The sequence below is a fragment of the Corapipo altera genome, unplaced genomic scaffold, assembly GCF_003945725.1.
Source record: "Corapipo altera isolate COAL_440 unplaced genomic scaffold, ASM394572v1 66, whole genome shotgun sequence".
NCBI classification, from domain to species: domain Eukaryota; kingdom Metazoa; phylum Chordata; class Aves; order Passeriformes; family Pipridae; genus Corapipo; species Corapipo altera.
In genome coordinates, this window is record NW_020884924.1 from 1,685,350 (window position 1) to 1,712,592 (window position 27,243).

Consider the following 27,243-nt stretch of genomic DNA (forward strand, 5'->3'; position numbering starts at 1 on the left):
ATTAAACTGTAAGAAGTAGTGCTTTTGAGTAAACAAACAAGTCTATAACTTGATCCTCTCTCAGTGAATACAAGCACTTCAGACTGTGTGGCAGGTATGGTGAATACTGCAGCACACAGGTAGGAGCAGTTGGCTTTGCTGTTATCGGAGAAATTCCATGTTCTCTTCAAGCCTGAAATTCAGGGCCAGAAACAGGCAGGCAAGCAGCAACATAGTTGTAAAAACTGGTTTATTTTTTAAAAATAAATACAAAAATATAAATATAAAACATTGGCAGATAGAATTTGATGAAATGAAGTTGCACAAACTTTTTTTTTTAAACCAGCTGCATATTACACTTATTAACACCACGTGTACATTTTGTTTTATTTTAATGTACAGAACAGGACATATTGGATTTTTTCTTCTTTGCCATCTTAAAAGCTGCACTTGCAGGGATAGGACATGTACCTAACAGAAGCGGCTTGTACATGAGGTTGCTTAAGGGATTATCACCCTGTTCAAATTTCTGAAGGTAAGATATTGTTTATTTTACTTACTAAAATGGACAACACTGAATTTCCATAGCTTTGGCTCTTGGAAGTTGATTAAATAAAATGCTGTATATATTCCAAGTGGTATCCTACTAGAAAGAATGAATGACATTAATGTACAAGTTTAAAATAAATTTTAAAAGGAAACCATTGTGCTGAGTGGCAGGAAAAATTTCCTTAATGTTAAATATTGTTGAGTGCAGAAGGTGTCTGTAAAATTACTTCCACTCAAAGGAAAAAAAATGAAGCTACTGTAGGTTAAGAAGTGTCTTTGTCACTTTCTCCTCCACCGTACATCTCAGCTAGCTTATTAAACCGAGGGCCCCATTCTCGGAGGTAATCATAGTTTTGGTCTCCTTCAGTAGTACCTGACTCCAAGGAGCTCAAAGATTCAGCTATTGAATCGTTTCCTTCATAGGCATAGGTTGCAAGCGAGTCATATGGTGGTGCGGAAGGATCAGTATCATGCTCTTTTAGCCTTTGGTTAATGAAATCTCGGACATCTGTGTTGTCTGGTGCCGAAGGAGTCCTGCGTGGTACAAATAATGTTTCAGGGATAATGTCTCGTCGAAGCTTCTTATCTTCAATAGCTGCAGGATTCCTCAGTGTGCCAATATCAAAGGCTTGGGTGTCTTCCTCTCCACCGCCTTCATCATTATAACTCACAATGTTGTCTCTGATGTCCTCTTTAGAGAGGATCAAAGGCTCCTTCTTTCGTTGCCTCTTTAGAGCAGCAAATAGCACCACTATAACTTAAAGAGAGAAACAAAGAATGGGTAAAGATTTCTATTTAACAATTTCTTAGTAGTAAGTTCACCAGGTACAAGAACTATGTTTCAGCTACATTTCAGCAACTCATTTCTGTCTGATAACTGGATAAACACCTCTATCCCTATTATGGTAACACAGTAAGTTCTATATCAAAAAGTGCTATTTTGCACACCAATTGTGTGCTCTGCTTTACAGGACCGCAAGCTTCTCTGCATGCTCCTTCTGTAACTGTAATGTGCTTTAAAATAGTCAGGCCTATTCTGAAGGTATTTTCCCTTTTTCAAGCTCAAAGTACACTGTTAAAAACTGGGTTTGAGGTGAAATATAGGTCATTAAGTGATATTCTGAAAACCACAAAATGGAGTTTGTTTTTTTTTAATTACAGCATAGAAACCTATAGATAGACAGTGCTTTAATATAAAAGAATACAGTTTACTGTCTTATTATGTGTGAAATATATACTGTATGTTAACTTTAGATAGTTTATTAAATAGAGACATTTCCTCAAAAAAAATTTCAAATGAAAGACATGAAAGCAGTTTTTGATATACTATTCCTCCCCTCTGATATTTCTTTTTTTGTTCAACTTAACAAAAGAACATAAATGAGCTTTTGTTTGCACACTGATAGTTATAACAGTCTGAGGCTTGAATTCTTATTTACAGTGTCCAATTAACAGAAAAACAGAGTTTGCTTTTGGTTCTTTTTCTTTTCATTTCAAGCTGTAGTTAAATTCTTCTTGCAAAATCCATGATCATTGATTTTATCAACCTGCATAGCTTTGTAAAATGAATCAGGCCTGAAATATTTGTTCCTGGGTGGGGGAAGATGCATTTCTTTCCTTACCTAGCAAGATAATGATGCAGAGCAGAATGGCAACCAGTGCCCCTGTGCTGAGGCCGGCAGGGAGGAGCAAGGCCTCAGCACTGCAGGACTGCATGTTCCCTCGGCTGTCGCAGGCACACACTCGAATGGTCAGTGTGCCCGTGCTGCTCTGGATCGGGTAGTCGTTGTCCGATATCACCACTGGGAGAAGGTAAGTACTTATTTCATGTCGACTAAAGCCATTCCGTCTTGTCAAAATTCTGGCAGTGTTATCTAGATTGATTAAAATATATCGTTGTAGACTATATGAACATAAAACATATAATTTTTAGGAGATGCAATCCACCATATTTTACCTCAGCAGTTACACTTTGAAATAGTTCCTGATATCATGGTGATAGCTCTCTTTTTCTAACAACATTCCCATTTGATCAGAAAGCTATTTATAATTTTTTAGGTACATCTGGCCTGCGTGTCTGTGCCTCTGCACCACTTTTGCATGTGATTTGAAAAGAGGATTTCTCAAAGCTTAAAATGTTTTATAGATTAATGCATGTGGTGCGTGACATAGTTATAGTTCAGGGCTGAAGCCCTGAAATGCAGCGGCCAACTGAGAAAAAATAACCTTCCACTTCACACAGTTCAACAAGCACTCTGCTCTGAAAGATTCTTTCTATGGATCATCTGTGACAACATCCATGGGAATGCTATCTGTCAACTCAGAATAAGATTTACTACACCAAAACACTTTCAACACACTGTAGAACGATAAATTATGTACCTTAGCACATGGAGTAGATTTTTTTTTAATAGAAATTGTCTTAGGAATTCAGAAAATGTGAAAGACAATAGATTTACCTGCACATTTTTGAGAAGTGAACTTACTAAACTGTATCTGCAGCAGACAAATCTTAGTTGTATGCAGTATGCTTCAGCATCAAAAGCTGTTCACTGAGCATCCAGAGGGAAGGAAAGGAAGAGAAGGAATGAATAACAGGGAGACTATTTCTTCTATTGTTAGAGCCACAACACAAGAGTGTCAGCCAACACCAGAGTTGTTAAATTTTTAGTCCAAAAGAGAGAAAACAAATGTTTAGTCTCCACGAAAAGGAAAATTTAATTTTCATTGTATTTTTGGATTGCTTCAGCTCAGTGGTTAGCTATCTTGACAGCCAACTTCAGGTTGAATGAAAATAACCCATGTGCAAAAAGAAAGAAAATCATTGCAGATAGCGAATAAAGAGCACTCAGGACCTTGTCACCAGGATATAATATTTGTTTAAAATATTAAATTTTTCATAGACTTCAAGATGTGAAAGACAAAGTTTTCCTTTATCGCTTCCCTCCATTGGTTTTATGTATTTTTATGCTATTTTTTTTCACTCAACATCAAAAATTATGCATCTGATGGATCTTTAAATACCTATCCTGCTGGAGATTTTATAAGATACCCAAAGTATTTGATTTCAAGTCTTCACTTCCTTTGTGTTAGAATTCTTTTTTCTGCTGTTATTTGCAGTCTATTACTTCCTGAAATGATCAGGATTATTCCCATTGCCTTTATGCCTGCAACACATTTGAAGACTGATACCATGTTCCCCTTGCTTTATTTCTTCTGTAATCTAGAGTCCTCTCAATTAGTCATACTTATAAAGAAGGCCAAAATGCATAGTCCTCCTTTCCCAACAGAAGATTCTGAAAATTTTTTCTGATAAAGACAGATTGAAAAAGGATCAAAAGAAAAGCCAAAGTGGCTATGTTTTCAAGCCCATTATTTACATTAATGGTCAGAAAGAAGTAAAAGGGAAGGCCAAGGGAATCAGAACTATGTGACAGAAGGCTAAAGTGAAAAATCTCAACTTGCCAGCTGAAGGCATTTTTGAAAGCTTTTTTTTTCTCCTTTAGTCATGTATTTCATGTATCTTTCACCCTAAGACAACACTTGTACTGATTTTCTTTATAATTTGTTTTATCACGTTTTTGCCTCCCTTAAACAGATAAAAATGTAGAAGTCCTAAACCTCAAACATTCAGGTAAAGTGTTTTTCTTTCTAGTAGCAATCTTCACAGCTTCTCTACCAACTGATAGACATCAAAAGCAAACACATTTCAGGAATGTAGTGTGACAGCAAAGATAAAACTCCTTCCTTGAAACAGGTATGAATATTACCTTCATTATCCTGAACAGTGAAGTTAGGGTTAACGGCAGCTAAACTGAAGAAAAATTTTTGTCCACCAAGAGGGTCATCTTTGTCTACTGCACTTATGGTTTGAATAAGCTGTAGGAAAAAAAAGCAAGCAAACAAACAACAAAAAAACCCCACATACATCTAGATTTTTGATACGGTTGTCTCATCAAAGGAGATGAAAAATGTTAAAATAACAGTATTCAGACATATTGATTTAACAATATATTAACTGAACAAATATCAAACAAGTGTACTATATAAGTTTTTCCCACAAGAACATCTTTATCTTTCATGTGGTAGTACATGTACACCTATATTTTTGTAGCTACATGTGGACAAAACTTGCTAAAAATATTTTCAGCTCTAGCCTAAGTAGTTTTTATTCTTCATCTCTGCACCACCTCAGAGTGGGATGAGAATCACATGTCACAATTCTCAGAGTAAGCTACATCAGGTCAGCTCAATACTTCCGCTGAGTGTTTTTTCCAATGCCTACAAAAAATTGTGGGTATTTTTGGGAAAGTAATGGCAAGCCCTTTATCAGCATTTGTTTATCTGTCAAGTAAGTGAATGTGTGGCATTTTTCACTGAAGTTTCTATATCTAAGAGAGGAAAAATATTATTTCCCAAACAAATTACATTCAGGCATATTTATTGCTTAATTTCGGACTGGGACTTTTTTTATATCACAGCAATAAAAAATGAACTTATGGATGGATTTTTGTGCATGCATGCTTGAATGTTCAGTTATGTTCCTAAGTTTAACTTCCAAAAATAGATTAATCTTTAGTCTAGGTCATTTTTCTTCTTCACTTCTTATCCATCATTTTAAATTGCACTGATTTTTCAACCATGGAATTACATCTAATTTTTAACACTACTCATTCCCTGTGGTATACTTGTTAAACCCTGTTTGTTTTTCCTCTTCCAATTCTTTCAAATACAGCCATTTCTCTTCATATCACAGTTTTTGTCAGGTCTGATCATCTTTAATATCAACAACTACAATGTACTCCTGTTTGCCTTAACAAATGCATGACTAACTCCCAACTTCTTTATTGTCCATCCAGAAAACAGTAACAAATTTCTTCATGAGGCAAGGATCGTATTTCTTTTAATGTAGCAGCTTCCTTGCTTTCTCAACTGGCATTTTGCCTTTCTGTAAATCTATTTTCATACATGATATACAACATCTTATAAAACAAACAAAACTGATAATCCAAGCATAGAATATTATTTATTTTTTCAAGAATGAATATTTTAATTATTTGAGTAGTTATTAAATTATTTGATTTTAATTATGTGAGTAATTAGCATATAAATCTTGAGAGATATCAACAAAATTAAATCAAGAAAACACTAGTCCATTTTACTTCTTGACTAGAGACCACGAATACAGTCAGTTTTAGGTGTTAGGCTGATGAAAATAAACTAATTTGCTAAGTGTCCATACTCATAGTTTAAAAAGAGTATGTAGAATTGAAAGCATTATATTGCACAGTTTGCAAATTATTTCCTGATAATATTGGTTGTTTTTTTAATGTGATATATCCTGTTTTACATGTAGTTTCAAACACTGTTTTTTCCTCTTAGACCTGTCAGCCATGGGAACCCCCTGTTACACCCAGTGCTTCTTCTTGCTATGAATGCTGCAAAGCAGTAACTGCAGGAAAGTCAAGGACTGTTTGATAACAGTCAGGAAATTAAGTAGTCACGAGGGTTGTTAGTCACTAAAAAACTGATTACAAAGTGGAAACAAGTTTCCTGTATAGTCTGCTTATTCCAACAAAATTCATCTTTCTGCTTGATAGGTCATCTTTGAGCATCAGTTCTATCAACTGTCTAAGTAAACTTTTTTTTTTTTAAATACATTATATATTTACTTTTAAATGCAGTACAAAGAACAGAACAGACAATGTGCTATTAAGGAAAAAAAAAAAAAGCAGAATTCTTTAGAAACTGTATATCAATTTGCAGTTCAAAAACTTTCTCTTACCAGAGTAAAAAAAGAAAAACTTTGAGAGTTTTTGAAAAAAGTAAGGCAAAAGGAAAATTCTGATACTAGTAAAACCACTGGAAGACATCAGATCTATGGAAATATACTAAAAAAACTATGGTAAGAATGAATCAGGGCACCTGGAAAAGAAAGAGGAAAAAAAAAAATTCAAGTAAATTGGCCACAAATTGTAGTATGTCTAAAGAAAAGAGGGAGATGAAATAAACACAGATAAAAAAAGACTTCAAGATTGAAGGATATAAGAAAGTTCTATAAAAACATCTAAAAATTAGAAAGGAAAATTGAATGCTAGAAAATGAAACCACAAGGAATTTAGTTTTTCAACCACTTTTAGAAAGACACCTGGTGAATATAACAAGGAAATTTCTGGAAATATGAACATACCAAAAGTCATGTTTAAGCAAGGTTTTAGTGAGAAAATCATCCCTGATGAAGATTGTTATATGGGCCAGATGAGTTGATATGAAGAGGAAAGCATAAAAAGAATTAATTTGAGAAACCTAGTGTGTTTATATAATCTTTGCTGAATTAAGTTATAGGAAAAAAGAATAAATCATTCATATTTTAAAAGGTCTCTGAAAGAGAATCCATTATGAGCCAGACCTCTTTATATAACAGAGGGACATGTGAAAAGAAGAGTGGGCGCATATAGATTTAGTAAAATAAAGGCTAATAAGAGCAAGATTGTAACAAGGGTGCTTGGAGACCCAAACGGATGGAAATGCATCTTTCTTCACTACTGTTGAGGGGTTTGAAAGCTGCAGAGAGCCATGTTGTTTACCTACTCCTACCTCTGGTTCATGGAGGTAATCCTTCAGAAAAGAACACAAAGGACCAGAATGCCACTAGGTACCCTTGTTGGTATGGGTCTATTAACACAATGCCGCATGTGGTTTGGTATATTTTAGGTATATAACCCTCCCATACACACACGGGGAGTTACGATGACCCAGAGCAGAAGACGGTGAATGGCCAAAGGGAAATGAAAGAAAAGTAAGCAGTTTCCAATTTAAACATCACAATATAGTTGTGTCAGGTGCAGGTGCCCCCAGTGCTGTCAGTAGGGGTCTGCTGCTGCAGCCCCTGGGTGGGGTCCCCAGAGCAGGGCACGGCTGAGCCCTTCAGCCATGGGTGGGAGGGAGAGAGCCCCGGGGAAAGCCTGGGCAAGGGAGGGTAAAACGCTGCCCGGTAGCCAGGGTTGAGGGAGGGGAACAGGGTGAGAAACAGCCCTGCGAGCCCCGAGGGCAGAGTGGGAGAAGGGCAGGAGGGGAGGGGAGACCCCAGCAGGGACGGGTCTGCGGCCCTGGGAGAGATCCCAGTGGGATAGGTGTTTCCCTGCAGACCTGGAGGTGACCCCATGCTGCAGGAGATTTATCCTGAAAGACTGCCATCCATGAGAAATACTCACACTGGAACAGGAAAAAGAATGAGGAGGAAGGAGAGTCAGAGAAGAGAAAGTAGATGAGTCAGTAGTGAAGGGGTGAAAGTGAACCTGGGAAGAAAGTGGGATGAAGGGAAACTGTTTCTTTTCTTTTGTATTTGTTTTTCACCACCCTACCCTATTTTTAACTGACAGTATAATAATTTTCTCCAAGTCGAGTCTGTTTTGCCAGTGATGGAAATTGGTCTGTCTTTTTCTCAAGCCATTTCCTTTTTCATATTTTCTCCCCATGTACTGTTAAGGAGGGAGGAAGTGGCTGGGTGGGTACCTGGAAGCTGTCCAGGGTCAGCTCCTGCCTTCTTTTCTTTTGGTAGGTCATTTACATAGAGAGAAGAAGGGCATCTCTTCTGACCATTGTTATAGGGAAAAAAAGTATATAGAAAAACCATACTCAGCTTCCATGCAAAATCTCTCTAAAGCAGGACTGACTTCTGCTTTCTACACTGCTTCTTATCTTTTACACTAGAGGATCTTTGGAGGCTGGCTGCTGAACTGCCAGACGTGTGACAGCTGGGAGCTGACAAAAACCAGTGGGATTCCATCTGTCCAGATGCCCAGCTCCTGGCTCTTCTCACCTGGGGCTGGAGGACAGCTGAACTTCTTTGGTTGCGGAGTTGCAGCAGTCTGAGCATGTCGGTGCTTTCTTTCCCTGAACTCCTACTGAGTCAGCTTTGTACAGCTCACATGAATGCCTGTGTCCTCTTTATGCCATCACACTAAGACTGTCCTCGTTTTCAGGGGTCGAAAGAACAGCAACCACCAAAATAGCATTCTGCCAGAGGTGCTGCTTGAGTTTTTTGAGATAGGATATTCACATTGTTTGTAAGGTCACGGTACAAATCTGACATCAGCAGTAACAGCAAGCAGGAAAACATCACAGGTCCTTCGAGTCATTCAGCCTACAAAGTCACATTTCTCTCTTACTATATATTTGTATGTATGTATATATACATGTATATACATGCACATCTATAGGTATTATATATAGTGTGTGGGTCTATATGTGTAAGTATGTATATATATTATTTAGGTTTCTTTATACATTAAGTAAATGGAAAACTATAATATTGATTAAAATGTCTTTCTTTTGTAGATGGGAAATATTTAAATGAATACCACAAAATTTGTGACTGATGAAGCATCATTATTTTCAGTGGCCTAATGGAAGACACAAATTTGATCATGGATCAGAAGTAATTACAGAAATCTGAAAGGGAAGAAAGATAGTATAAATGTGGGAGGAATCAAGCTTAGAGAATCATGTTCAGTTGGGATTGATTAGATTCAGTCTCTCAGGACAGACTGAATTTGAAAATAACAAGTCTTATTTATGATCTACTAGTAAACAAGAAGAATATAATTACATTCAAATAGATTATTCATGTTATCCAGCATTGCATTTTTTCTCTTCCTGTGAGTTGCTTTCTTTAAGCCATCATTCGCAATTCAGATTTCTTAAGAAATGTTTATATTAATGATCATTTTAGTAAATTTGGTAGGGTTTTTTTTCTGATAAAAAGACACTATTGAGCTCTATAACAATTTAAATAAACATTTGTGGGTGCATACGCTTATTTAGCTTCTCATTTATCAGTCATAATTGATTAGTGTTGTTTTATTCAACTTTTTAACTGACAGTCTATTCTGAATGTAAACAGAAAAACAATGGAATGTAGAAATACCTTTTCTATTTACTTTTAAATTATACTGACCTCAATAATCTAGATAGTGGAGAACAAATAGAGTTCTTCAAAATACATTTATGTGGAAACATAACTGTTCTACTAACATTTTCTGTACTCTCCATTATTAGTATCCTGTATATAACAAATTCTGGAACCTCAGGTGAGTAAAATTTATGGATTAATGCATTTAGACTTTTTTTTTTTTAACCTAGGATTTTTTTGGGGTGAAACTGGAACAGGGAAATTCAATGTTCTTGTTTTCCAGTTCTTAACACTTATGTCATATTGAAAATTATTAAAACATTATTTTAGTATTTATAGAAGAAATTACAACTGTCAAGAATTCTACGTTTTTAGCCACTGATTTCCCTTTATCTAACAGCTTGAATTCTCTTACAACTGTCAAACCAGACAAATGCCCTTGCTCAATACCTTTAGATATTTTATGCATTATAGATTTGGACCTTAAATCTTTTGTTCTAATTTCCAACTGGTGTCACTTTGGCAACGAAGAAAGGCAACCTGAATGTGATATTTGTAATACAACCTGAATGCCATACCTGTGAGACTCAAACAGTTAAGACAAGCTGGCACTTCTCCCACATTCTATTCAAAGGTACTGAAGGGGTTGTACTGAGCTATTACTGCTACAATTTTAAAGGCTTTATTACTGGATGATTGTGTTCTAATGTAATAGGAAAACATTTTTTTAACAGTTCTAATAAACAGCTGTCTATTAGGAATTAGATATTAAGTAGTGCAGTCATTTCACTTAAATTGAAGTACACGTGTAGCCTCTAAGAGGCAAACCAAAATATTATGTTACAAGTTTAAAAATGTATGGTTGTTTTTTCTTTTCCTTTTCAGAATTTTTTGGTATGATAATGAAAGATAAATCTAACAATTAAAAAGAAAAAAAGTGTGGCAGATGTAATTGTTTATAATCACCATCAGTGTGGATTGAAATACATTTGAATTTTGCTATTTGAGAGTTATTGAAAATATAGATCAAACTTTTTAGTAGTTACATATAGTCTTTTTCTTTATGAAATTTATGGCAAAGCAAATTATGGCCATGTTTCTTGGACACATCTAGTCAGGATTTAACAGTAATACAGGGTTAGGAAAAGTGGTAATTCTCAAACTGATGTTGTTGTAATATATTGAGATTTCACTCTAAACCTCACCTACAGAACTACTTTGCTTTCATATTCAACATTTCAGAAACTATTACAGATATGATTTTTCCTGAGCAACAGGTAAGAATGATCTACAGTTGCATGCTGTAGCAAAACTGAATAGTAGGTAGTGTTTATCAGAGGCATACCTGTCCAGCTCTTGCATTTTCACATACAAAAGTATCGTAGAATACAGAGAACTGTGGAGCATTGTCATTAACATCCAAAATTCTTACATAGACGGGAACGCGAGTAGTATCTTTGGGGTTGTCTGACAGCAGAAGAGAGAAGGAAAAATGAGATTATTTTCTTACTAGGAATTTTCTGTTTTCTTCCAAATTTCTTGAACATTATTCTTGCAAGATTGGGTTTGAATATGGTCAATATTTAGCATACAAACTGGTAACATGTAAGAATCAGGCCTTCTGAAAAATAAGGAAATTATTTATTTAGAGTAAATAAAGTACTAGTATCTAGTAAGCAATTAAGATTTTACATGAAGATAGGGGCTGTAAATATTAATCTATTCAAATTTAGTATATTAAAGTATGCCACTACTATCGTAACAAATTTGATTATTTGGTGGGCTCAAGGGTTTGTAAGGTTTTAATCTTTAATTTTAAAAGTATTTGTGTTCTGATTTATTTTACGGAGAGAAGATATTACTAACTTTATGCATTTTGTTGGGTTTCGCTGGGATATAGTTAATTTAGTTGATGACATGCATATATATTTTGAACATCTTTCAAGCTTGACTTTCCTCTCCTGTGCCTAAAGAAATTCCAACAAAACAGATGAAATTAACCCCCCAAAATAATCTGCTACAGAATTTATTAAAATAAGAGTTTACATGTTTAAATGTCCTCAAAAATATGAAGGTAGATTTTCAGACATCAGCTTAAGAATAGTAACGTCCCCCTTGCCAAATGTCAAAACTCTATTATTATTTAGAGTGCTCTTTTATTGCTATGGGTTAGGTCAGGAATGCAAGTGTCCCTGTTCTCACTTGCCATACGAAGAATAAGAAATAATGCCTGGGTGTAAAATAGTGCAAACATTTCTTGGAATTCTGCTGGATGGTAGCTAAATACTATAAGATTTATCTCTAACAACAGTAAGAGATAATTCCAAATTACTGATTTGCCCCCTCCTCTCTTTTATTCTGCTTCAAATAAAACAGTAAACACTTAGGAGCACCTGGAATTTTATTTACTTGTCATAAGTAAGACCTTTTCTAAAGAGTATGATGAGGATCTTTTTGACATCCTGAATTGTTTAAAATGCCAAGTTTATGACAGAGTTTTTCATAGCCTTTTGCGTGTTTGTACTAACTTTTCAAATAATTTCTAATCTTAACACTGCTTTCCCATTTTGTAATGGGTAAAATTTTTACAGATTTAAAGACCTAAATCTCTTCCTTAACTTCTTTCTCCAAAACTAACACACCTCTTTAGAGAATGCTAGCTACTCCCAGAATGTAATATGACCAGAATGTAAATTTGCTGTAAGTTTCGTGACAAAGAAATGAGTTGAACACTGAGATATAATTGTATAAGGAAACAAAGTTTCTGCAATATATAAATCTGAAAAGTATTTGCACAACATTTGACAGCACTCTGAGGGATTGCAAACTCAGGCCAATGCATCACAAGAAAAAAAAAAAAAGACTTTAAAAAAAAAAGTACGCTTGTTTGGTTTTTTTGGTGTTTTTGTTTTTGTTTTTGTTTTACAGAGTGTTTAATCGGCAGGGTACAATGTTCCATTTAATTCTCTGCAGTGTAGCTCTTGCCAGTCATGTTTCACTGCTGATCAGTGTTTACTTTTTTTTTTGACAGACTTAGAGCTAATCTTAAAAAATAAGTGACTTTGAAAACAAGTAATTCTTAGTAGTAGCTGATTTCAAAGATCAGAATTTTGTCCTTTAGAAAATATTCTGTCCATTGATTAGACCTAATGTCAATAATGTAGCAGGCTTAGGAGGACCTCTGCTATTCTCTTTGTACTGTTAACATGAAAATATCTACAGAGAGATGATTTAAGTAGTCCAAGAAATGCTACAGTTTAGGATCAAATTGAACAGAACTTGTAAGATATATTGATTCCAAGAGCTGTAGGTGTAGATACCATAGGAAGAAATAATGAAAGTATTTTTAAGGAAATGAAAAAAAGAATAGAGACAAAAACATAGATTACCATTCTAAACTCTGGTATTTTAAAAGCAAAATCATGTTACAGTCCTCCAAGAAAAGGAAAAAAACAGAATTACTCTAGTGATATTATTTAATTTGGTACATTTGAGAAATAACTTAGACATTAAAGGTCAGTGATGGAAGCAGGTGAAGAAAAAAGCAGTGAGGAAACAGCCATTGTTAACTTCCCACAGCTTGATTTCCAGAATATCTAGTAGAAAGGGCGGGGAGTAAGGAAGGCAGGTTTTTTTTACTTACAAAGTCACATGTGTAACTCTACAGGCTAAGGAAAACTGAAAGGAAAAAGAAAAACCAAATTGGCTTACTGATCTCAGATGCTATAACACTAAGATTGTGCCATTGTGATATTTCACGGTCAAGTGGCTTAGAAGTATAGATGGACCCATTTCCAGAATGAATGTTAAATATCCTGTCAAGGTCAGTGTGACGATCCAGAGAAAACCTATATATGATAAAAAAATAAAAAGTATTGTCAAATTTATAGAAAATGGAAGAAAGCATATATTTCACAGGTCAATACAGATTTTACATTCTATATGTTCCATTACAAGGATTAGTTTTGAAATGACATATATTTAGTTTCTATAAACACTTCTGAAAATTCTGAATGTTCACTCCACAGAATAAGGAATTAAAATTGGAAGAATTTCAAAAATATGATTCAGTAGTGTAATATTTGATAATAAGAGCTTTTACAGATATATATGAGAATCATAAAAAAGTCAGAATTTCAAAATAATAATTAAAGAATTTTTTTATCTTGAAAGGAAAGTTGTCTTTGATATACTGTTTTTTTCAGACCAAAACTGATAGTAATTCATGAGCTTTTCAGAAGTATTGCTATAAGTTTAGCTTCTACAATTCAGGATATAATAATTCACTAGAGATCAAGTTAAAAAAATCTGTATGCAGAACTTTCACGAAGAGACGTTAAAGGACCTTCTATATTGCTGTAGTTATACTTCTGTAGGCAAAACAACTCCTAACATAATATGATGGTGTCAAACTAGTATCAGAAAATTGTTCTTTTCCCCATTTTTTTTCCTAATATTTAACACTGCTTTCAATTAAGATTGAACCTTTGATGTGGAATTTAATGTAGGATTTTTCCAAATACAGAGCATTTATCAGTGTATGTGGCAGAATTGGGCCAAATTTTTAAAAAAGTTAGCTAGCACAATTGTACGGTGCAATCAAAACAGTTGTTCATGTATCTATAAAATTTTATGAGTGATCTAAACAGTTCATCGAGTGTATCTGGTTTCACTTACAGTGCTTAATTAAATTGAGCCAAATAAAAAATACTGTGGTATGAAAATAATATTTATACAGTTTTGGTGGCTATTGTTTGCTCAGTCTACCAGACACAATAGAAGTAAATATGTAAAACAAACAAATGAAACTCCAACAAACAAGTCAACACCAAAATGAATACAAAAACAAAACAAAAGAAAATTAGAACAGTCAAGAAGACTTCTGAAAGTGCAATAAAGACTTGCTCAAACTGGTTTTTTTTACTGTTACCTCACTATAATAACTCTCAGTTAGAATGAAATAGAAATCTGCTATTTTGTAGAGAAATTATATTTAAGACTATTTGGTTTATATGATAAGGATTTTATTTTACTTCATCCATGGTATTAGTTTTATTGAAGACAAGAACTTATATCATCAGCACTCTACCTAACAGTTTTTCAGCAGGCAACAATCACTTCTCTAGCTAACAAGATCTTTTCTACATTACTTCATTAAAACATGAGATAAGCACATATTTTTACCCCATCATATTACTTCTAATGGCTTCCAAATGGTACCAAAATTATTATTTCCAGAAAATACCTTCATATTCATTGAATAGAAATAGAAATTAGTGCAACAGAAAGCTATTTGTACTCAGTTTACAGGAAGACTAAATTGCATGTAGTTTTAATAAAGAGAAATTAGTATTTTTAAAAACAGCTAAACAGAAAAAAACCCCAAAACCTGAATCAATACCACATCTTGAATTTATGACTTTTTTTTTTAAATAACAGTGTTAAAGTATTATAGAAACTGCTCTGATTTCAGCATATGCCAGCCTTCAGACTACATTAGTTTAAAGGTTAGCTGTTAACTTCTGGGGTAAAAATGTTGTACTTTGTATTTGGTATTGATCTTGTAAGAAATAAAAGCTTGTAAAAACTTATCCTAGGTAGTTATTGTTTGAATGAATATACAAGGTTGCTTTGAAAATTGAGGAACAAAACAAATCCCATTCAAATTGTTTTAAGTTCTTGTTTTCAAATAGATAACATTAATTGAAATCTGAAATTCCTGTACTATGAATAACAATATCACATATATCTTTGATTTTTTTCTTCAAGAGAACTAAATCTAGGTTCAGTGGTCTCTTTCTACTTTTTACAAATTTCTTTACTCTTGTAACTATTGGTTTTCTCCACCTTATTCTTCTAAATTAAAAATCAAAAGGATGTAAAAAAATATATAAAATAATCTTTAGCTTACTAGTCTCTGTAAATAATAGTGGTGAGGGAAATGCCTACAACAGTTCTTCAATTCAAGTTGCGTCAGATACAAAACAAGCAAAAGCTCCAAGTTTGTTCTTTTTCAGTCACAATTAAGACAGTATAATTACTGAAACTGGCAGTTGTCTCTTGTAATTAGAGTAGATAAAGTTGCAGGGTTATTTATATATTCTGAAAGTTTAGAGGTGTGCTGTTATGTCTTATCTTTTCCATACACATGAATTACCATAGGAGAAAATAAGATTATTTTCACTTTCCAATCTACCTGGGCCTTATGAAGAAATATGTGGCAATTGACTATAAAGTCAGTAAAAACGGTTCTTTTATTACAATGTAAATTTGGTACTTTTTTTTTGGCATTTCAGACAGCATATATCCTTGGAAAGCGTTGTCTTACATTTTTCTTAAAGCTTAAGCGTTATAGAAAAATAAACTAATACCTTCCCCTCTCCCCAAATATAATTTATAACATACTCTTGTGTGAAAGTGAATGGCTGTTCCCCAATGTGTTTGGAGGTTAACAGATTAACATAGTTCTCAGTTCTGTCTATGTTTGGGACACTAATAAATAACAAAAAACACTACCACCTTATTCCTGTGAATAATGTGTACATGAAAATTCAAGCTGCATTACTATTTATCTTAATTTCTTTATCACATAATGGATTTACAGAATCTGAAATATTACCTTATTGGACTTGAGGTTGAATCAGGATCCCTTGCCATTACTGTTCCTATTATTGTCCCCAGCTCAATATCTTCATGCACCTCAAAAAGGTAAGAAGATCTGCTGAAAATGGGAGGTTCATCTACATCTTCTACAGAGATTTTCACAATAGCTGTATCTTTGAAAGGCCCAAGATAATAGAAGCGTGGATCCACATGGGTATTCTCAGCTTCTACTTTCAAAGTATAAAGTCGTCTTGTCTCATAATCCAGTGGCTAAAATAAAAATTGTGACAAAACTTATTAAATTACATTTATATATTGAGAGATAATGGAAACTGAAGAGGACTCAAGCCTTATCAGATACTGCCCTGCATTGTGGGAACACCAACACAATTCAAATTTTCCCCACCACAGGAATTACTTTGTCTAGTAAGAAATTTCCATGGTTTTTAGAGGAAGTGTCTCTTCCTAAACATTAGTTGAATTATCTCAGCATCAATGACAAAAAGATTTTCAGTGCAAATAAACCAATTGTTTAGGGAACTTTGCAGCTGTTTCACAAGAACATGGATTTGAAACAACCACAGAAGCATTTAAAATACTTGAAATACAGAGTGGAAATAGTAACAGTTTAGAACAAGGTACTTAATACTAATATTTCTCAAGAAATACCGTAAACTCTTGGATAATTAAAATGACCAGAGTATTCTTATTGTCAAACCTACGTAGCTGGTCTTAAATATCAGGAATGTTTCAGATGTCTTTTAAGGAAGGTGTGTGTGTCAAAGCTCTCTATATCTAGGGAAACAGTAAGAGCTTAATCCTGTTCCTTTTCATTTAATTCAATGAATCCAGCATCAGAGTTTTTTGCAAAATAGAGTTGACATTTTTGTCAGCAGTTCCCTTTTAAAATGGAAGGAGGAACGTCTCAGGGTTATAATTAGAAATCACTTTGGATAGAAAAGAATTCTATTCCTTCAAATTTTTCTAGCTGTCATAGAAAAAAAATGTTAGCTAATTAATGATTCTGAGGAAATGAGCAAGATGAGAATTTACCTTTCTGACACAAAGAAGACTTCATTAACTCTCACAAAATCTCAGAGAAATATAGAACTAGTGGTTTTCATTCATCAAAATGGGTGGTTGAAGATTTATTTTTCTTCTTCCTAACTGCTTTTAAATATTAATTAATGTTCACAAAAGATGCAAAGTGACAGATTAAACATTTAAATACACTATTCAAGAGCAGAAAGATGCAGTCCAGTGAAAGAATGAGTTTCTTCACTGCCCCAGATTTGTTTTAAAAAAATAGTTAGAGCAGATGGTAGAATATCTGAATACAGCTGAAAAATGCAACACAGTGTTACTATTTAACCTAGATCTGAGACTATTGGTGTGTTTATAAAGTGGAGCATGCTGTTGTTAAGGGATGATGGCTTCAAGCCCAGAAGCAAAGAAAAAATGCTAGTCCTGCTATATTCTAGTTAGCTGGCTTAATTTGCCAGAATGTGCCCAATGAATATGTAAAGTTGCTTCTACAACATAGACATCCAATTTGGACATCTCCTCCACCTACACTGCAAAACATGAATATGAAACCTGTGGATTAAACAGGTATTCCAACACGTTAACAGTAATGAACCAAACTGTTGCCCAAATATATGAAATTGTGGCAAATCAATTATTTTGTCCGTGAGAACTTGTATAGAAAAAATTGTACAGAAAAAGTTCTTTTACAACAGATGTTAAAATCAGACTTAATAACTTAAGGGTTCAGTAAAGGAACACCAACTATTTGTAGTTATTCAACACTAAAAAGAGAAATTACAATCAACGAGGATAAATAATAATAATAAAACCCCAGAATATTTTACTAAATCAATGAACTCTGCATTCTCATCTTCTTCCTTGCTAGTTAATGTTGTTGTCTATGGTATTCAATAAACTACTTATTCATCACCAGGAGAAAACATCCTGAAAAATGCATATTCTGTCAGACTGTTAATAACAAAATCAGAAGATCTTGTTCATCAGTATTTAGTAGTGACATTTTTGGAACTACTGTATTATAACACGAATTTTTTTTATGTTTGATTCAGCTACTGGACTGTTTTTTCAAGATTCTATTAGTTCAGTATAATAGTAGACTCCAAACTTTGTTTGGTCATTCTTTCCCGGGTAAACTACTACAGTGACTATGAACACAGAAGAATATAGAGATTGAAGAGTAACACTCCCTTATCTTTGCAGAACTTATCTTTTCCTTGGTTACCATTATCAAGAGATGTGGACATATATTTTATATCACTGTTTAATTCATTATTTTATGCTTACGGAGATTTGTTTGAAAAGCTAATATAAACAGTGCTTTATGATAGAAATGATGCCTGAACTCTTTAGAAACACATCTCAAAAGCCCAAAGACAAGGACCAAGAGATTTCTGGAAAAGAATTTGTTGAGGAGCAGGAGAGAGGCATTTCTAACTGTGAGATAAGCACTTAGAAGATAAGCATCGGAAAGTGTCCTGACAATGCAACACAGAGGGCCCAACTAAAGCTAGCTCTGAAACAAGAACACCATCATTATGTACACACTGCTCATGTGGTAACCACCTGATATGCTGGAAACAGGAGTTTGAACTTGCAACTCAACTTTCATGAGTGTGTTTGTGTTCTGGTATACACTGGTCACGCAAGGAGATGAGAATCTCACAGATAAGGGAAATCTATGTCTCCAAGTAGTGAGTGAACTGCTGATCGCTTGCTGAACAAAATAGGTTACATGAATATGAAATAAGTCTGCATTTAAAAACACAGAGATAATCAGTGAGTCTGGTCCCTTTTTTCATACTTTGTTGGCAACAACACTTTACACCTATGCTGCATCTCAGCTATAGTTACCGACTTTTATTTCCAGTTCACCTTAAAAGGAAATAGTCAGTGATTGAGGATGTTTGCAAATGTTAAGCAGTTAGTACTTCATCTCATGATCTAAGCAATGAATATTTGTGATATAATATTAACACAAAAACCATTTAGTGAATGCTATTAATAGACACCTTTCGCACAGTTATGATGCCTTCCTGTGTGTCCTTCTGTGTCACAATATCAAACATGTCAGTCCCATCGCCATCTATAATTCTGTACTCTACTTCTGCATTTTTTCCAGTGTCTGCATCTGTGGCTTTAACGCTGCCAATGGCTGTCCCAACTGGGGAAGACTCAGGAACACGGAGGTGGATGGTACCTACCAAAGAGACAAAGAGCCACTCAGGACACCCACAAGCCAGTAGACATGCATTAAGTAACATCGTGTCACACAGTAGTTGATAACATATTTTTGTGTATCTTTTATTCTAGAGACCTTACCATTTAATACCGAGCAGAGGAGCAAAATTTGAGACAGAGAACTATGCAGAGGAAAGCTTTAGATAGAAGATTGCAAACAAAATTGTAGAAAAAACAAATTCATAGAAAAATAGGCTTGAGAAGGACCTCTATTCTATCTCAAAGAATCAACTGTCTGTACCTCTCTTGCCCTTCTTTTTCTTTCATTCCTGAAACATCATGTAGAAAGACTGCTTTGTGTTCTTGCCAGCTTTCACTCTACTTTTTACCCTTTAATATCTAATCTTTAGGATACATTTTACATATATTTTATTTTGGAAGCAATACAAGGAACAAAATTCCTTGACTTCACTGGTCAATTCTAAGCAACAGACTGACATTTCAGCTTTCAAAATTAGATAGTCAGATATCATACTAAGTAAATTTGAGTAATATATTAATGCAGAGGTAGACTTTTGAAAATCCACAAGCAGGTGTGCCTATACTTGTTAAAGCAGTTAAGTCATATTTAAATGGGCTTATGAACATTGCAATTTTGAGGTTTTGCTACTTTTCTTAGCTCAGTTGCATCCCTTTATTTTGGTGTCATACAGCTGATAAAACACATAGGAATAAAACTGTCATCATTCAGACGTGCTGCAGTAAATTGAAATAAACATCTTACCATATATTTTAGTGTTCTGTGTCCTAGGCTTTGTGTGAAAACTGTAAATAAGATTTGAGATATTTGGCCCCATCTGTCAGAACACATGTTATAAAAACACGTGGGGGACATAACACACAATGATGAATCCTCAGAAAAAGATTTTAAAATTAATGCAGATATGGTTGTCATTTCAAAGATGAAAGTGAAGTCATCAGATCTCTATTGAAAAACATTTTCTTCTATGGCCTTAGTTAAGTTTTCCAAGATTTGCTGTTCTGCTTAGGGACTAAATTGAGTGAGTTAGAAATATAGTTTAGTTGACAATAACAATAAGAGTGGAAGTGGCAAAGGCCAGCAACTACAACAGGAAAAAACTGAACAGCCTACCCAAAAAGCAGGACACATATACATTGTCATAAATAAGCAGTACAGAAAAGTCCATAAGGGTTGTTATTAGTTTTGTGCAATCAAGAAGAATCATGAGGAGACAGCAGTGGCAAGGTTGTATGAGAAAGCCACTGGCAACATGATTTTAACATATCTTCAGAAAAGCACAGGTGAAGAGTATTGGTGTATTACAAGTCAGCTACAGAGTGAGACAGTGAAAAAACCCCTATTATTCATCAGGTCATTTGAGACTTTTTATGCTTCTACAGAGCTAACTCACAGAACTAATTTTATTCTGTTCTATTATTATGTTACCACTTGACAAACCTAAAAAAAAACTCCTAAAATAAAAAAATCAATATGTTCACATAGTTTGCAATTAAATTTTGAATGAAAAATATTGAATTTTAATCTCTTCATATAATTTTACTTAGGCAGCGTTTAATATGAAACTGACATATAGCAGCAGAATGAATACTTTATGGCCATGTATACTCCATGTTCTATTTACATGTATTTATTTTTACTCAGTTACATTTTGGTGTTTATCCTGCATTTACTCTAACATTTTTATTAGCTTTATCTAATACCTAAACCTGTATCCTTTGCTACATTAGTACAGAACCTCTCTAACCATTTATATAATGGTTAAAAAAAAAAAAGATTAAAAAAAATGGCCTCAGTACCTATTAATATTTAATCAGTACTACGTGAGACTATAGTGAAAGACTGTGGTTTGGTTTTTTCCCAGTTAATATTCATACACTATAATTATTTTTATGGAATGCGAACTATTCTCCACATTTTTTTTCTGGAGTGCTTAAAACTACATCCCTAAGCTATGCCTTGTGGACATTACTTTGACTCCCAGTGCAATACCCAAGTCATTAATTTAGTCCACAAAATGGTAAGAGCTTATATATTGAATTGCTAATAAGGTAGGGGAAACAGAGAGTGAAAATAACCAGAAATTTATAATCTGAAAGATAATTTTTAATCTAACCTATCCATTTATAGAAATCTCCACCATAGTATGAGACACTTCATTTTATTATTTATGTCACTGGAGACATTTATGCATGGATTAAGTATGGGGTGCAGTGCAGCTTTATACACTGTCTCAGAACACAAATTACACCGAACTAGAATTACGCTTGCAAAACTCTGCCGTCAATCTTATTTCTCACTTCTGAGGGAAAGTAGTTTACTGTTTGCATTTACTTCAGTGGGTGATGTTTTTTCATTTGTCTGTCAGGAAAAGAAATGGGAGGAACAAGGAAAGGAAAACTTTTCCATATACTAAGGAGAAATCAGCTGAAAGATTAAAGTCTACACACTTTTGACTGCAAATACTTCAGTCATCCATAAAGAATGAAAAATCAGTCTTATTTTTTTGTTTACCCTTCTTCTGATTCACTCTCAAATAAGCATATAATGTAAATATTTTCACAGAGTACTACAGGCTATAGTCTCTCAGGAGGCATGGGTTGCCATAATTTAGTTGCACTGAGTTTCAGTCAGACTCAGGTTTCTAAGCCCATAAATCACTTATCCCTTTATTGCTGGTCAACACCATCTCCTTACTTCTGAGAACATTTGGGAAATATTACAGTTGAAACAGAGATCCAATGTGTGAGGTCTTTGATGGCCTTTCTGCAACACAGAGAATTTTATCATGTTTCCTCAAAAGAAGAACCACTGCTATCTGTATGGTTTTCAGCATATCTTTAGGAGGAGACAAATATTCTGAAGAACTCTTGCTCCATCTTCTTTTTTTTTTCTTTGAAACTATGATAAAATGAATTATGTGAATTTCCCACAATTGTAATATGAGTTTCTTCTGGGAGACATTTAAGCTAGTTTGAAACATTTTATTGAAACATATAGCTATAATATGCTGAGTCCTGTGAAAACATAATGGGCATTTTAATACTTTTCGTGGTATTTCATAAATCTGATATGAATATTATTGTCTCATGAACCTATTACATCTGGATTTTTATTAATGGAACAGAAAAATAATTTAACTTGATCAGTTTCAATTCCAGTAGTCTCATGAAACTCTGTTAAAATCATGAATCATTATAATGTCTATTTGCATTTTGAGATTAAATATAATGATTTTTTAAAAAGTCAATAGCTAATTTTGCTTTTATATATATCTAGTAAAGTGAGTCATCTTTATAAATGTTTTAGTTTTCAATACCAGTGAAATATACATTTGTATCTAGCAAAGAAATTAGCAGAGAGAAAGTAGAGAGAAAAATAAAACAACAACAAAAAAACCTCATAAGGAGTAAGACTAAAAGGTTCTTTAAAGCAAAGGACACATCTGATTTAACATGACATTAAAGAAAAATGCAGAGATTCTACGTCAAGTCCTCGTCTGACTCAAATATGATCTTGGACTTCCAGATAAACCAAGTAAAAATGGTCTAGAAAGTTGGTTCCATCATTTTAACTTCTAATTTTACCCACTGTTTAAGAAACAAGAAAAAGAAAAGAATATATATACGTGTTTGAATCTTATATGCTGTCTTAAATTTAACTGTTAAAATTTTCTTTTCTGTAAGGCATCTGTAAGACATCTCTGAATAATCTTCCTCAACATGTCCAGAGAGGAGCAATACAGCACACCTCACCTATGCAGTGATGGAAATACCATAATCTTCTATATACCAATGAAAATTGTAAACATAATAAATATAAAAGTTTTACACAGAATACATAAAATGATAAATTAACAAAAAATTCTGTCCAGAAGAGGACCTCTGTGGAAATGCACAAATTCTAATTACTTGATTGTTCAGGATTTTTTTATTTTGAGTGTGTATATGAAACCACATGCTGATAAACATCTTAGCTAAAATCATATATATTTACTGCAATATTAAATTGAACAAAGTTATGTCCTCCATTTCTGCCATGAAGAGCATCATTTGAAATTGATTCTGTTATTTTGATCCTAAAGAGTAAATCTGTAACTACTGGAATCAGCAGAGTTACATAGAAGAAAAAATGTCTGGTGAGAATACTCTAAATCCTAAGTCCAAATAATCTTGTACATGTTACAACTTTAATTAATACAAAAGGCTTTAAATATATTTAAAATACTTAACCTTTACAAGTTTGATGTTACGTGGTTAAATATTTCTATGTTACATAGAGACCGAGAACAATTTTATATTTTAGTTTGAGTATACAAAGTCTTCATAGTTGTACTATGAGAAGGTAAAAAGCATTATATAAAGCTTCACTAAACTTAAGCTTCAAAAATTACCAAATAAAGTTAAATGTATTTTACTTTACTTTTGGAAATTTTCTATTAGGTTTTGTAGCTCTGCAGCTGAAAAAGTACAAATCTGTTTGATTCCCTTCAAGTAATTTTTTTTCCACAGTTTTCATGATTAAATATTTAAGCAGATACTACAATTCAAACATTTCTGCATATCCAGAATTACTACATGTTTTATTCTCCAGTGGGGGAGCGTGTGGGATTTAAACAATAGGTAAGAAAAGAGAAAAACATTGCTCTAATGCTCTTATGAATCCATCTACCATCCCTTCCCATACTACTGGGAAGTATTCCAGGTTTACTGCAGTTATATTTGACCATGTAACTGTTTTCTAACAAACAAATGCTGTGACATTTAATATACTGCTTTAATAATCATAATCAGTACATAAGCCTTTTGTTTATGTGTGCCTCATAATCTAGGTTTACTCTAAATTAAACCAGATGGTGACTGCTTAACTCTTACAGTACAAGGCAACTGTTAAATGCAGCTTACTCTGGGGGAATCGAGGTGGATTGTCGTTGACATCGGTCAAAGTGATGTTCACGGTGGTGGTCCCTGATAATCCACCCATCTGGCCTCCCATGTCCTTTGCCTGGATAACTACTTGGTACTGCTCCCTGTTCTCTCTGTTCATGTTAGGCAAAGCAGTCCTGATGATGCCTAAAACAAATAAAGAATTAAAAAATAAAATTGTTAATAATGTCTTTATGTTTTATGTACAGCAATCTGCTGCATCTTTTTTTTTAATTAGTCTTGAAATCTGCCTCTAAAATGTTCATTTAATGTTTCAAAGTACAAATTTCCATCCATAAGTTTTATAATAGTCTTTTTGTACAAGCTATCTCTTGGTTCAAGTCTTAGTTCTACATCACACCTCCCTTTCCAGTTTCATGCTAAAAATTATTCAATTATGTTCAAGGTTTATGAGTAGAAAGAAGACCTTTTATTAATCCAAGTATAACCATTAAGAAAATAATAACATTTTCTACCTATGTCAGAAATGCTGTTACTTAGTTCTTACACTATCAATAGTACTGCTGCAAAATTACTTATACTTCATAGTGTCAGTTGTAATAACTCAGAGCTTTTATATGTGTTACAAAAATTATATATCATGAAAAAAAACCCAAGAAATATTAATGAGTTATTTTTTTTTTATGTGATCTGAGATCTTTTGAATGAAAGAAAAAGTTAAAAGTTTATGGTAAATAAAAATAATGAAAATTTTTCCTGACCTGTTTCTGGTTCCACAGAGAAATATGGCTGTCCTTGAAGTATGCTGTAAATTATTCTGGCACTGTTTCCGTATGAAGGGTCATCGGCATCAGTTGCTGTAACTTGGACCACAGAAGTACCTTAAACATTCAAAGTCAAGTTAGTTTCAGGTGGCACTAGGTGGAGGTCTAAGAGCATCAATTTCCATTCCAACAGACACCAAAGAGAATTTCAGCTATGTCAACTGGATTTTCCAAATATATTTGTGATCTTATAGCCAACTCCAGGTACATTCTTCCCTATTTCAGGGCCTCCTACACAAATTTAATCTATACTTCCCTAATCCCACAAGTGTAATTAGTATTTAATTAGCAAATGTAAACAGTAGCTATGATTGAGCTGAATTCTTACCTTTACCAAGTTAAAATAATTCAATGTACTCACATTCTTCAGAAGACATTTGGTTTTATTACACTAATTTTTCCAGGTTTGGGGTGGTTGTGGGTTTTTTGGATTTTTTTGTTTTGTTTTATTATGTTTAATGATGCCAAGATGATATGAAATTACATATGCAGGAACATGACAGAAAAAGATGATTAAATAGGTCATTGAAACTTGAGAAAAACAAGTCATCAATTCTCCCTGCTTTCCAAGTGTTACTACGGATAGATACTACCAGAAGAAATGTTACCATATGAACTTTGAAATCTGCTGAATATTTAGACTACAGAAAATTAAAAATATAGGAAACAATAAAAAAAAAAAGGAAAAAAAATCATGACACACATGTGACTGGTTAGCCATGGGCTAATCTGATGATCAGAAGACTTATTTCCCCTTTTATTGCAATTCTTTCAAAATTCTTTTCCCCACCAAATACTACCAAATGTTACAAAATAAAGCATCTGTAAATCTAAGGTCCTTGTCACAGCTACTTATTCTCTTTCATAGCTTGACTATACTACATATTTATTCTAATATATATAAGTAAGTAGAAGCAAATGCTAAACTACCTCCATTTATTTGGAATTTTATGGCATGATCTGCTTTTTATGTGTAAATTGTTCAATTATGGCACCAATATCAAGGGAACGAGCATGTACCTAACTGCTGAAACACTGATAAGTTCTCAGGCATGTTCAGTTTTCAACTGCTAGAGGACAGAAATACTTGTTTGAGTGAGTCCCAAAAACTACTTGCATTTTGTAAAGAAGGCAAAATCAAAATAGGTAGATTCCTTGTTATAATATTCCATATTAAAATGAAATGAAACACAGATTTAAGAAAGCAAAGTCCCAAACACAAAATAAAACAAAAAAAGGATAAAAATTACTACAGAGTTATAATGAAAATAAGATAAAATTATGAGTAGTTTTTACTGTGTTAATGAGTGTCTAGTGAATGTCTAGACTATGTCTGAACATGAAAATCGAAATAACTTTTAAGGATAAGAATGTAGGGGTGATAGATCTGTCCTAAAAGCTTTGTCTCTTTATGATTCACACATGTGAATATATATACCTTCAACCACACTGGACTCCATTTGTAGATATATGTCTGTATAACTGTTCCATTAAAAGATACCGAGCCATTTTTGTTGAATATATTTAAGTTCTGAGGATTGTTGCCTTGATTCTGAAATGCATTTTTTGGACCATCCTACTATATAGTAATCTGCAGTGCTAGAATGTATGCTTACTCCTAAAGAATATTTTCTTTGAAATAGCAAAGATGTGTAAAAGAAAGATAAATCATGTTCAGTACCTGAAGCGCTTCAAGTTTAAGAAGAAAGGTGAAAAAATATCAAGCCACTGAGTACATTGACCAACATAGGATTATCCAAGTAAAGTTTACAACTCCTCCATTTTATATTCATAAAAACAGAACAGTTATAATCAAGGCTGGCCCAACAGCACAAGGTATTAATCAGAAATGTCTACACTGCAAACCCATGAAAGGCAATATTTTGTCTCTGATACATGTACCATTTCTTTTTTCTGATTTTCACCTTTCCTTCATTTGTTCAAACTAGAAGTATTCATGAATAGGCCAATTGTATGAGATTTTTATTTCATGTTAGTTTAAAAAAACATGTAGAATCAACTTTGAAGGATAATTTGGAAGAAAACCAAAGAATAGGTTTCATAGCTCTAAAATATAATAGTTCCATTTGAAATGTAATAACATGTATGTATAAAATAATTATTGATACCTTAGTTATGAGTGTTACAATGAACATAAATATTATTTTAATACACATACACATGAAACAGAACAAATTGTGCCATCTATTCTCTCTAGCTGCA

At 33.6% G+C, this 27,243-nt stretch overlaps 1 protein-coding gene across 5 annotated transcripts in view; it reads right to left on the bottom strand.

The window, feature by feature from the left end:
• Positions 1–212: 212 nt before the first annotated feature.
• The window catches only part of CDH10 (cadherin 10), a 98,938-nt gene continuing 71,907 nt past the window's right edge, over positions 213–27,243 (bottom strand). For all 5 annotated transcript variants that reach the window (XM_027657498.1, XM_027657497.1, XM_027657500.1 and 2 more), the window contains 9 exons: positions 24,958–25,077; positions 24,215–24,382; positions 19,102–19,289; positions 16,062–16,315; positions 13,154–13,290; positions 10,788–10,909; positions 4,299–4,407; positions 2,151–2,402; positions 213–1,285 (listed from right to left, as the gene is read on the bottom strand). In XM_027657498.1, the coding sequence (XP_027513299.1) occupies positions 792–1,285; positions 2,151–2,402; positions 4,299–4,407; positions 10,788–10,909; positions 13,154–13,290; positions 16,062–16,315; positions 19,102–19,289; positions 24,215–24,382; positions 24,958–25,077 (1,844 nt within the window). In that variant the 3' untranslated portion in view covers positions 213–791. The remainder of the gene's footprint in view (positions 1,286–2,150; positions 2,403–4,298; positions 4,408–10,787; positions 10,910–13,153; positions 13,291–16,061; positions 16,316–19,101; positions 19,290–24,214; positions 24,383–24,957; positions 25,078–27,243) is intronic.